Raw genomic sequence first — 13,472 nt, 5'->3', positions numbered from 1 at the left:
ATAAAATTTTTATATCATGCACTAAAAGAGTTTGATGTAGAAAGGGCTTCAGAAGCTAGTGGATATAGTTTCCTGGTATTAGGGTATAAACAACTATTAATCTTCTTTCTGATGATGTAATGCTATAACTTCAAATATTCTTTGATTTTGTTGTTAACCGAAAATCTTATTGAAGAGTCTTTACTGTGGTATAGTTCCTGACAACTAATAAATTAATTCTGAGCATGGTTGAAAGTGTCCATTTAACTAGTATGTTCCAATACAGAGGGATATAAAAAATTATCAGGTATATAGAAACAGAATTTTAGAACTGGAGCATTAGAACTGGAGCAGACCTTAGGGAACAAAATGGAAGTGACATTCCATATTTACACAGCTCATTTGTATCAGAGTGAAACTAGAACCCTAGTTGCCTTCCACAACATACTTCTATTTGTATTTTTAACATCCTTCATGTAATGTCATGGCTTTCCTTGATGACTTGAAAAAGGTCAGTACATTGACATTCTTTTAAAAGTGGAATGCCAGTAAATGTCTTCAGAGAAAGCTCAGATTCAGAGTTGGGGATATTTTCCTTCCAAGAGAAGTAACCTGGGTCTACTACCATTTCAGAAAGCTGTGTGCATGTTGACCTGTATATACATAAACATAAACATAAAAATCATACTTGGTGTAAAAGAGACCTTAAGCACTTATTTATTTCAGTTATTTTCTTCCAAGAGGTAAAACATTATCATCCCTTTTTATTGAATAGATAAAAAAATCCAGGCCCCGGGGAGATGGACTGATTTTTCCTAGGTCAGATGACAGATGAGTAATGGTGAGGGCAGGACAATTCTCCCAGCAAAGAACTACAATATGCAGTCTCTTGTTGGAATACAAAACAAAACCTGAAAACATTTCAATTTCTTTAAAAATCATTTTCTGCTTCTTCTTCTTAAGTTCAAGGACCCAGAACTTTATACAAAATAGAACCTTCCATAATTGTGTAAAAGTAGATTACCAAGTAATTGATTGCATTTTAGATAGTATAGTCAAGTTCCTTGGTCTCCTTGAAAGTGAATCTTGAAAACTGGATTGAATATTGGCAGTTGGTCCACTGTCCTGTAAGTATTGTTTTGACTAAAGAGATAAATAGAAGCCCTCAGATAGCTTGTTTTTGCTAATGAGCAAGTTGCTTCAGTGAATGTAGCAAAAATCAGGCACGAGTCACTATATATCACAGAAATAATCGAGATAAATTAGAAAATTGTCCAGATACCGTAGGCTGCATTTAGTAAAGCCAGGCAGAGCAACGTCAGGCAGAAATTATTCTCTTTTGGAGTTACAGATAATGGATATACAAGTACAGATTGCAGTTTTGGTTTCACAAATGGATTTTGAGGGCAAAGGTGCAATTTGGTAATGAAAAGGTACAAATGGTATCTCTGTAGTACAGCACAGTGGAGAAGCTTTCTAGAAGAAACTTTATATGTAGTGGCCATAAAAATGCTCCTAGTACAGAGGTGCTACAAATAACACGATACTAATAATGATACAATAATATATCATTGTCCCCAGGTTGTAGTAGGATAACTCAAGACCTTCCTGCATGGGCTTCTCCCTCACATGTTACCGGATTAGAAAGGGGTTTCTGTCCTGCTTCCCAAAAGGTCAGATATTTAGGTCTGAAGAAAGAGGCGGAGGCTACGAAAAGTTCTGGATATTATATAAAGGTAGAAACTGATAAAACCAGAAAATACAGGCAGGAAATACAGTGATAGAAGACATGGAATGCAAAAGAAAAAGAGAGAAAGTAACATTTATTGGCATCTATTTTGATGAAAGACACTGTGCTGAACACTTTGTATTCTCATGTTTAATTCTCATAATAACTCTAGGAGGTAGCTACAATGTGCAGATGACAAAATAGCACGCAGAAATATTAATTTTCACACAGCTACTAAGTAACACAACTAAGATGCAAATTTCCACGTGACTTCACATTCCACTCTAGGCATTACCAGACCATTGGCAAAATTTCAAAATGAGAGATTGGCACAATCATCTAATAAATTGATTTTAGAAATAATATTTGAGATGGACTTACATAAACAAATATCAGAAGAGAAAGAAAAAGATGAAGAGATTACTTTGAAACACCCTGATCATAAAAGCCAAGTATCTGCTAAGCAATCTGACTTGAGAAAGGTGCTGTAATCAAGGTTTTAATTCAATATCTCTTGATCTGTCTTCCTCATTATCCTCATCCACCCTATTTCCAAGGGAGCTATAGTGACCTCGCAAGTCATCACCCATGCATAAAAGAGTGGGTACTGAAATATCTTTCCAGTCCTGACAAGAAGGAATACGGATGTGTTTGACATCTTCACTCCCGGGAATGAAGCCAAATAGCTGCTTTATGCGGTGCATGATGAGGAGCCGAGAGTGCTGCTCGGCTGCTTGTTCAAAGAGTTCTCTCTCATTCTGGAGGTGGCTGGTCCAGTAGCAATGTTGCAGAGAGGTGAGGGGAGAGCAGCACCTTGCCACACAGCAGGAGACTAAGACAGCAATGGTTGCCAAGGTGATCAAAATCCAACCCAGCATCTTCACATCATTATTAAAAAGAGAAACAGGAAGTATCAATACATCAAATATTCAAGCAACAGCCATGGGAGGAGGGATTCCTACAAACCTAAGAACTAAAATATGGGCATAAAATTTGCTTTTCCCATCTTTAATATATCAACAACGTTTTAATGATATGATTTGGAAATAGATCTTATGGAGGGCATAGGCCCAGCCATTTCAATTTGGTTTTTGAGTTACAAAGAAATTTGACCAGTTAACTTGGAATGGATTCTAAATACAGTCCTTGAAGTGACAGATGCTATAACCCACCAATTAACCTTACATATGATACATACCTTTCTTTGCTTTTAGTTCAACCTTACTTCTCAACTCTCAGGTACAGGCCTATGCATTCTTTGAGTGTCTAATAAATATTTGATAATGATGGTGATGAAAATGATATGATACATAATAATAGTAACCTTCTAAGGTGTCTTCAATGATGTACCAACAGGTGTTCATTGATATTTCTTCCTGAGTTGCTCTTTCCTCTTTTGCAGCTAAAAAGCAAGTCAGTGAACAGACTCATGTATCTAAATGTATTCTAAATAGCATAGTTGGCTGGGTATGGTGGCTCATACTTGTAATCTCAGCACTTTGGGAGTTCAGGCAGGTGGATCACTTGAGGCCAGGAGTTCGAGACCAGCCTGGCCAACATGGTGAAATCCTATCTCTACTAAAAATACAAAAATTAGTCGGGCATGGTGGCACATGCCTGTAATTCCAGGCACTCAGGAGGCTGAGGCACGAGAACTGCTTGAACCCAGAAGGCAGAGGTTGCACTGAACCCAGATCATGCCATAAGAATGCTCTGGTGACAGAGAGAGACTCCATCTCAAAAAAAAAAAAAAAAAAAAAGACAAATAAAATAAATAGCATAGTCACTATGCCATGTAGTACATTATTGTTTTCCTTTTCATTTCCCTTGTCCTCAAATAATCATTTGCTGACCAGTTTCATTATGTGTCTTTGAAACATACTTTAAAAGGAAAATGAACTAGTTTTTGAGACTATTTAGTGTTGGCTTTTAAAGAGACTCAAATGGCTGTTTTTTATTCTTAGAATCTTTTTTTTTCTTTTCATTTTACTGTTTTCAATATTTTGCACTTCTTATGTTAAGTGAGAGAGGTAAGTTCCACATATTTGGGGATGGTAGCAGTACGCAGTCACAGTCTGGGTATTGAAGGCCTCTTCTGCATCTTATGATTTATCAACAGGCCTGGAGTTTCCAGTGTGTGCACAGTGGGATAGTTGTACTCTATGGAGGTTAAAACCTACAAAGTGATATTTATTACCATTTAACTAAACAGAGGCCAGCATGGCGGAGGAAAAGCCATCCCAGATGCCCATTAATCTATAAACAATCATTTACTGAGCTCCAGGTTGACCTTCCCCCGTGTGTAATACATATGCTTGGTTATGGGGAATGCAGATGTGAATAATTAAAGATGCATTCATTTTCTCTGTGATTTTTAAGCCTGAAAAGGGAGACAAATGAGCAAGCCAAGAAATATGACGTAATGGGATAGTTTTTGATATGAGTAATCAGAGCACCCGAGGAAGCACAATGGAATGAACTCACTTAAGGGAAAGGAGTATCAGGGAATACTTCCCAGAGAAGATAATGCAAAAGCCTAAATTATTAAAAAGAAGTTCACCAGATGCAAGAAGGTAAAGCGAGTTCTAAGAAGGTAAAGAAAAATAGCATGAATAGTTGGCAGAACCTCAAGACATTTGGACTCACATGCTCGTAGGAGTCATGTAAAAGTGGTCAAGGGCAAGATGTTGAAGCCTTGTATGTTATGCCAAGAAATTGGGTTTGTTCTTAGGCTAGTAGAAAATCACTGAAGGGCTTCATATGCAGTAGGGAAGGGATCTCATCATTCAATTTGCACTTAGAAAGATATTTTTGGCATATGTCTAGGAGGTAGATTGAAATGGGGTGAAGTTAACGTCAGGAAGATATTTTAGAATGGGGCATGGGCAAAGAAGATATTTGAATTTAAGGCGATTTTGTGGTCAACTCACAAAAATCTAACTGAAAAATAACGTATATTAATGAAATGTGACTGAAGGTTGAGACAGTCACAGAAGACGGCCTAGTGAAAAGGAAATAGCATGATCTTGGGATATCTTGATCCAGTTTATTAGCCCTGAATTATACAAGTTACATAAACTTTTTGAGCTTTGATTTACTTATCTGTAAAATGGGGTAGTAATATCCGTCTCTCAATATTATCAGAACTAGAATTAAGATATAAAATATTTATACAGTATATGAAAAGTACATAAATAAATGTAAGTTTTGTTGTCACAAAACCAAACAACCTACTGGCAATGGTACTCAGAACTGTAAAAGTATCTTTTCCAGAAATTTGTGTATGCATTTAATAACACATTTTATTTTGACTTTAAGAAAATCTTACCAATGCATATTACAATTTAGCTTTCCTTAAGCAAGAAAATTATTTTAAGTTATACTTTATTCATTTTTTGAATTTTCACATATTTTTACATAGCTCCTCTGAGCATTAGGGCTAGTATTTTAAAAGTTAAGACACAGCATATCTAATGGTATTTCTAACTTTTTAAAAACTGGGCCATATTACAATAACTTGATATTCTGTGTCTTGATGGTAGCTTCTCCCAACTAAATAACTTTAGCATTTCTAAAATGTAGTAACTCCAAGATTACCAGTGAAAAAATATGCATGCCTTTGCAATAAGTAGTTTCAAAAAGCTATGCTTTTACTATATGACAGTGGTTTCAAAATGTGTTTTTTCCTCAAATCCCTTGGAGAAATTGATGACAGCCAATGTCACTCTTTCTACTGATAAAATGCACAATAGCACTTTAAAAATTTAACCTTTAAATGTAGTAGGGGTCAGGCTTTCTTCCCACCCCACCCCACTTTCTGACATAAACCTATCCATAGACACCAAATTTAGAATCACAACTGGAATTATTTTTCATTATAATTAAGCTTCCTATAATTTTAGATGAGATAGTAATATATAAGAATGCATATTTAAGAATATATATACAGAAGGTGGGATTTACTAATATAGCAATAATATTCATTATAATATCTAAAATCTATTGTTCTTAATATAGATTCTAGAAATCATATCGAACACTTCCGATATATTGGTAAATGTATTCCTCACAACAACCCCATGTGGTAGGTGCCATTAATATCACCATTTTACTCAAGGTTTTGCAGGTTAATAAGTGGCAAAGCAAGACTAAGACTCAGTTCTGCTGACTCCAAAGCCCAACATGCTAACTATGTATATTCGCTCAGTAGAACTCACTTTGATGAACAGTATCTAGTATTGTATTCTATAATCAGAGAATATGAGAAGCAGTAGGAATCTGCAATGTTTCTAGTGACTGTAGTTCTATGGGGTAACACAGCAGGGGGAAAAAAATCTACTTACCTGTGACTGGTATCTGTGCAGAAGAGCTATTTCATCTCTTACTAGGATCACGTCAGAAGGAGCTGATTTGCAACATGGAAACCCAGCTAGGATCTCTTCTCGTTTGCTGGCACTGACATTATCAAATATTGGGTAATGGTCCACAGATGCAAATTCGCTTGCTGCACATTCATAGTATGTGCCTGTCAGCAGGGTCACCGCCAGCCAGGTTAAAGGAGCAACAACTGCCCTCCCAGTGATGCTGAAGAACCTAAGGCAAGCCAGCTTGCACTCTAGGGGGCTGATTCTCCTGTATGGAGGGACACAGCTGCAGCAGTATTCACCAGTAATTGTCCACATTTGGCTTCTCAGAGCAAAGCCAGCAATCAGAAGGATCAAGGCAGGAATGACAAGAAAAGCAGAACCATAATAGAAATTTTTTCCAACCTGACAAGGACAGCTGAATGTGGAAGAGGAGAAGAGCTGTTGCCCACCAACAGTCAAGGCTGCAATTAAAGAATTGATAAATATACCATTTCTCTGCAGAGAAGATACAATACTGTTGAGCGTTGAGCACATCGTGGGAAGCTCTTACACAAATCAGCTTGTGGCCCTTTCTGATCATTAGACTCCACCAGCTATAACCATTTTATGGGATCTTACTGGTTTAACTGGTTGTGTCAAGTGATCCAACATCCTTACATGTTTAAAGGATTCTAGCATCTTTCCTTGTGTACTTTGAAAACGCTGAGCTCAGATTGATTACAGCTGAAAGAAATTGAGGGCGAGCTCCTTTAGGTATGAGTGAAGGGAGGAATTTCTTTTTTTTACTATAATTAAAAAGGAGGCTTGCTTAGAAAGCAGGCTGCCTCCATCTTTCTGTGTGCTGCTTTGTATGACACAAAATGCTGAGCACCAGCAAATCGAGCATTGAAAGCAAAACGAGACATTCTTAACCTTGTACTGGACCAGCATCTTGTCACCATAAAATTATAATAAAATTATTAATGGAAATTATTAAATACTAGAGCAATCCAAAATTTAGGGCTGGCTGGAATGTTCCTAAGGGTTCTGCTAGAAGAGCTCAAAATATTTCCCAAAGGAAAGAACAAGGCTAGATGCCCCAAAGCCAAATCACAACAAAATATTCTAACTTTGCATAAAAATTTTAAATCTGCTTGCGTTCACAGAATATTGCTATGTGCTGCTTAAAAATTTAAGTTGCAGATTTGTTTATAGGTATCTTTTTGTTATATGAAAATGTGATTTTTTTTTTTTTTTGAGACAGAGTCTTGCTCTGCTGCCCAGGCTGGAGTGCAGTGGCCCAATTTCGGCTCACTGCAAGCTCCGCCTCCCAGGGTTCACACCATTCTCCTGCCTCAGCCTCCTGAGTAGCTGGGATTACAGGCGCCTGCCACCTCGCCTGGCTAATTTTTTTGTATTTTTAGTAGAGATGGGGTTTCACCGTGTTAGCCAGGATGGTCTCGATCTCCTGACCTCGTGATCTGCCCACCTTGGACTCCCAAAGTGCTGGGATTACAGGTGTGAGACACCACACCTGGCCGATATTTGGTTTTTAATAAAGTTATATATCTGAAAACAAAAAGTAAGATGTAAGATGTTTTCTTTGTGTATTTAACCAGTAAATATTTATTATAGAATTTCAATATAAAGGGCACCGAAATAGGTTTGACTGGGTTTATACAAAGTGAATATGATATACATTTCTCTTCTCAAATAAACTTTTAACTGAACATGGTTAAACACATAATTAGTGAATGGAAATGTAGTACTGAGAAATTCACCCAAAATGCAGTATAAACAAATAAATACAATAATTATTTTTGAAAACAGTTAAGCAACTACACAATATGTCTAGTAGGAGTTCTGGAAGAAAAAAGGAAGGAATAGACAGGTAATATTTGAAGAAGAAATAACTGAGAACTTTGCAGAATCAAAGAAAAGTTCTTATATCCGAAGAATGTTGGGTATTCTGAGCAATATACAGAAAAATAAATGCACAACTAAACACAGAGTAAAACTGCAGAATGTGAAAAATAAAGAGATATTCTTTAAAACTATCAGAAAGAAAAAAACAGATAATCTACAAAAGAAGGGCAATGACTGACAGCAGATTTCTCATCAATAACAATAAAGACCAGAAGACATTATCTTCAGAGTGCTTAATACCAGCCAAACTATCATTCAAGACTGAGCAAAATAAGGACACATTAAGGCTAAGGGAATTTACCATCCACAGAACCTCATTAGGAGGGTTACTAAAGGATATATTACAGCAAAAAGAAAAATGAGCCCTGAGGAGAGACACAGGAGCAAAAAATAATGATGGGCACAAGTATAATCTTTTAAAAGTCCATTCACTTCAGAAATAACTAATTTTTATTACAAAAGTTACAACTAAGGCAATATATTATTATAATAAGATGTCACTACATATCTACTAAAATATCTAAAATAAAAAGACTAGCCATACCAAATGTTGGCAAGGAGGCAGAGCAACTGAAATTCTCATATACTCATGGTGGGAATGTGAAATGGAGTAACCACTTTGGAAAATTGTCATTTTATTTAAAAGGTAGCCATACATCTGCCATATAACATAAGCACTTGTCTCCTAGTTACTTACACAAGAGAAATGAAAGCACATGTCCACATGAAAACTTGCACATGAATGTCCATAGCAACCCTATTTAGAATAGCCAAAAGCTGGAAACAACCCAAATATTCATCAACAAAGGAACGAATCAACAAAGTATTATACATTCATCCAATGGAATACTACTCAGCAAAAAAAAAAAAAAAAGGATAAAACGATTGAAAGTAATGGCAAAAACCACAATTACATTTGTGCCAACCTAATATATATTAGTAACATGAATGAATTCAGAAATAATTTTCTGGATGAAATAATTCAGGAAAAGTACATAGTGTATGATTCTTTTATGTAAAATTTTAGGAAATGTAAATTAATCCATACCGACAGAAAACAGACCAGTGCTTGCCTACGAAGTCTGGAAGTAGGGATAAGAAGAGAGGGATTACAAAGGAATATGAGAAATATCCCTTTGTAATTCTGGGGTTGTATCAACTTGTGCCGTGGAATTTTAATTTAAGGAGGTGACTGAGTGACAACACAAAGAGGCCAATGCCATTTAAATAATTTATTGCCACATAAGATCATGGGGGCACATCAGGTTTAGTCAGGGGACAAGAGGTGGCAGGGAAAGCCTAGCTAGAGCCTCTATTGGGCACTCTGTGGAAAAGGCAAGGGAGGTCAGGGAAGACACTTAGGGTTGGCTCACTTAAACAATTCTGATTGGCCTTGGGGCACAGAGGCTATCCCTGTGACCTGGGATATTGCCTGTGACCTGGCCATAGTTTATTTAAGGGAGGGTAAATATTGGCTTGGTAAATGAAAATTAGATAAGGAAGTGGTTCAGATTATGGGCTTTGATCACAGGGGTGATGTAAGCAACTTGGCCATTATTTGACCTTGTAATTAATGGATGCCGAATAGACAAATACAGAATCTGAGAAAACACAACTAGAACAGGGATGATGGAAATGTTAATTACATTGATTTATTTGGTGACTTCAGGGGTATAAGTGTAATCACTAAAAGAATAGAAATCCAACGCATAGATCATTCAAAAAAGAGGAAATACAAAGAGAATATTGACAAGAAAGGAGAGAGTAAACAATGGAAAGAGGCTGGTAAAGAGAAAACAGAAAATAATGGTAGAAATGGGACTAAATATATCCACAATCACAACAAAAAAAAAATTTTCAACAGCTAACAATTACTGACACTAGTTACTGCTCTAAGAACTTTATGTTATTTAGTTCCTACAATAACCCTATGATGAGACACTAATATCCTCAATGTTTTTACAGATAAGAGGACTAAGGTGTGGAGAGATTACCCAGGAAAATTGACGTGGCCCTTCCGCCCATCACACACAGATGAGCAGAAGTGCCAGTATTGGGACTCAGGTGGTCTGACACATGCTTTTAACCACTATTCCATAGCTAGATTAAACTTACCTACAAAGTCACTGAAAAATAGAGTCATGCTGCTTACAAGTGATACTCTCAAAACTGTACCACAATGCTTGAAAATGAAGGTACTGAAATATATATCAATGGGAGCAATAATATTAATAGAAGGCAAAACTTAACTAAAAAGTGTCAAAAGGAATAATTTTGGCAATTGTCAACTTGTGTGTCTGTGACTGCATAACTTTGAAATATATAAAGCAATAACTAATCAAATTATAAAGAAAAATTCTTACAATTATGGATATATATGTGTGTGTGTGTATATATATGATGGAGTTTCGCTCTTGTCATCCAGGCTGGAGTGCAATGGCACGATCTTGGCTCACTGCAACCTCTGCCTCCCAGGTTCAAGCGATTCTCCTGCTTCAGCCTCCCGAGTAGCTGGGATTACAGGCATGTGCCACCATGCCCAGCTAAGTTTTTGTATTTTTAGTAGAAACTGAGTTTCACCATGTTAGCCAGGCTGGTCTCGAACTCCTGACCTCAGGTGATCTGCCCACCTTGGCCTCACAAAGTGCTGGGATTACAGGCGTGAGTCACCATGTCTGGTTGGAGAGATATTTTTAATATGCTTTTATCAGAAATGAATCAATCAAGTAAATATCAGAAAATACATAAAATGTACAAAGAACAAACTTAGCAAGTTTTGTCTGAGAGTTATATATATATATATATAAATAATATATAATGTATTTACATTTCAAAACAGAAAAGAGGTCTTGAAATGTTCTCAACACATAGAAATGATAAATACTCAATATGATGGATACCCTAAATGCCCTAACTTGATCATTGTATATTCTATCCATGTACCTCATAAATATCATGTATCAACACAAAAATTTTAAAAAGCAAAGCCTGAAGTGTATATAGCAACATGTTTAGTAAAGCTTAATAGTAAATACCACATCTTTCCTTAGGCTTATAATTTAATTTTTATTTTTTACATATATATACATTTTGAGACAGAGTCTCACTCTGTCACCCGGGATGAAGTGCAGTGGCACCATCTCAGCTCACTGCAACCTCCACTGCCCAGGTTCAACTGATTCCCTTGCCTCAGCCTCCCAAGTAGCTAGGATTACAGGTGCCCTCCACCACGCCTGGCTAATTTTTTTTTGTATTTTTAGTAGAGATGGAGTTTCGCCATGTCAGCCAGGGTCTCGAACTCCTGACCTCAGATGATTCACCAACCTCGGTCTCCCAAAGCGTTGGGATTACAGACATGCACCACCATGTTTGGCCTCCTTATGTTTATAATTTTATATTTAAAAATCAACTTAATTAAAGTATAGATGGTCCCCACCTTACAATTGTGTGAAGGCAATATACATTCAGTAGAAACCCTACATCAAACATGCATACAACCATTCTGTTTTTTTATTGTCAGTTCTGTATTCAATAAATTACATGACATATTCAATACTTTATTATGAAATAGGCTTTCTGTTAGATGATTTTGCTCAACTGTAGGCTAATGTAAGTGTTCTGAGCATGTTAAGGAAGGCTAACTTAAGCTGTGTTGCTCGGTACGTGAGGTATATTAAATGCATTCTGAGTTCTGATTGGTTTATCGGGATATAACCCTATCACAAATTGAGGAGCATCTGTATATGGGGAGTAAGGAAGTAGAGAAGGAAACTGTAGACCATTCTTTCAGGGAATTATGTAGGAAAGGATGGAGCCTTGATTGATTAGATGTCATTATTGGATTGTAAAATTCTTGCTGTAAAGGAGTTTGTAGATGATAAATTCCCAAGTTTTACTATTGCTTACTGTTGAAAGAACTAATCACTTCATCTGCAGTGCCAATGTGTAACTTGTCAATGACTGTGAATGATTACATTCATGAGTAATCCATTTTCTCAGTTCTTTTGTGATGTTATTATACTTCAGACTAGTGAACACCAGAAATTTATTTCTTACAGGTCTGGAGGTTGGGAAGTACAAGATCAAGGTGCTGGCATTGTTTTCTGGCAAGGGCTCTTCTCTGCTTCCAAGATGGCACCTTATTGCTATATCCTCACATAGCAGAAAAGCAACAAAAGTCTAAGCTATTTCCTTCCAGCCCTTTGATAAGGTACTAATTCATTCACGAGGGCAGAGCCTTCATGAGCTAATCATTTCCCCAAAGGCCCCAACTCTTAAAACTGCCACAATGGGCATTAAGTTTAAACACATAAGTTTTAGGGACATTCAGACATGTCTTAGGGACATGTCTTCTCTGATAGTTTGTGGGTGATCATACAACCCACAGATCAGTGGATGTCCTCCTTTATTAGCACCTTCCCAAGTGTCTATTCTGCTGCCCACGTATTCCCAAAGGACCAGCCTAGGAGCATAGTTCAATTCACCATTTCCTTGGGTTGGTTGACTGCAGTGCAGTTTGACTAGACTGAAGAATGCGTCTTTCTCCTAACCCCAGTTCCAAATTTAGTCCTAACAAGACTAAAGAACTCTTAGTAAAACACGAAAAACTTTGCTTATGCATTATCTTGAAATAATATCTTGAATAAATATCTTGCCTACTTGGCTGCCAGGGCAGACATTATAGATCATGTACCTGCTTGAAACATCATCTCTGTGCTTTCTTCTATTTAAGGGAGGTGTACTTTTACATTAAAAAAGGAGTCTGTGGAACACAGGGCTCACTGGCATCCTAAGAGCTGCTGAAGAATAGTAGGCTTCATAGTCTGAAAACCAGTAAACCAGTGTCCCCTGTGATAGTGAGTACAGCTGTGGTCATGCAGGTTGTGCTTTGTACAGTAGCACCTGGCAGGGTCTCTGCTCCTTCCTCAAGCTCTGTGTCTTGACTGGAAGGTCATAGGGCAAAGGTGAACCATGTCAGTCTGAAATACAAGCTGGCTTTTTCTAATACACCCAATGACATCCTGAATTCTCCCGATGGCCCTAATGTGACCATACCACAGCCATTAGAGTTTGGTGAAATTGATTCCAGTACTGCCATCACCTCGCAGCAAGCACACAGGCCCTTTCTATGTTATTCTCTGCAGTATCTAACTCAGAACTCAGGATTGCCCACAAATTGACCCAGCAACATGCTGTCACTGAACCTTAGTAAGCTTTGTGAGTCGTCTCTAAAATAGTTTGCTCTAACATAATTAGAGTGTGTGCAGTACCAAATATATCTGATTTGGAATCATCAAATTTAGTCCAAATCCCTTCTTGTTGCCAACATCCAGATAACCTTGAACACATTTCTCAACCTCTCTACTTTTAGATTCTTCTCCTGTAAAATGGCCACAATTACAGTAATATTTCACAGATTGTATTTGAATTAAAATGAGATAAAGAGAATGCAAACCATGTTGTAAACTGTAAATTTGATATACATATAAGTT

General features: G+C 37.0%; 1 protein-coding gene across 5 annotated transcripts in view; it reads right to left on the bottom strand.

The window, feature by feature from the left end:
* Nucleotides 1-1,551: 1,551 nt before the first annotated feature.
* CALHM4 (calcium homeostasis modulator family member 4) overlaps nucleotides 1,552-13,472 on the bottom strand; it is a 29,286-nt gene continuing 17,365 nt past the window's right edge. Inside the window, exons 2-4 of one of the 5 annotated variants that reach the window (XM_025382967.1) lie at nucleotides 6,564-6,568; nucleotides 6,052-6,113; nucleotides 1,850-2,586 (exon numbers count right to left, since the gene is read on the bottom strand). In XM_025382967.1, the coding sequence (XP_025238752.1) occupies nucleotides 2,200-2,586; nucleotides 6,052-6,113; nucleotides 6,564-6,568 (454 nt within the window). In that variant the 3' untranslated portion in view covers nucleotides 1,850-2,199. Of the gene's footprint in view, nucleotides 2,587-6,051; nucleotides 6,610-13,472 lie in introns of those variants that run through there. The other 4 variants (XR_003119053.1, XM_025382966.1, XM_025382969.1 and 1 more) reach the window with 4 other exon arrangements.

Source organism: Theropithecus gelada, chromosome 4 (genome assembly GCF_003255815.1).
Source record: "Theropithecus gelada isolate Dixy chromosome 4, Tgel_1.0, whole genome shotgun sequence".
NCBI classification, from domain to species: Eukaryota; Metazoa; Chordata; class Mammalia; order Primates; family Cercopithecidae; genus Theropithecus; species Theropithecus gelada.
Note: the sequence above shows the minus strand (reverse complement) of the source record. Positions and strands in the feature narration are given on the sequence as shown.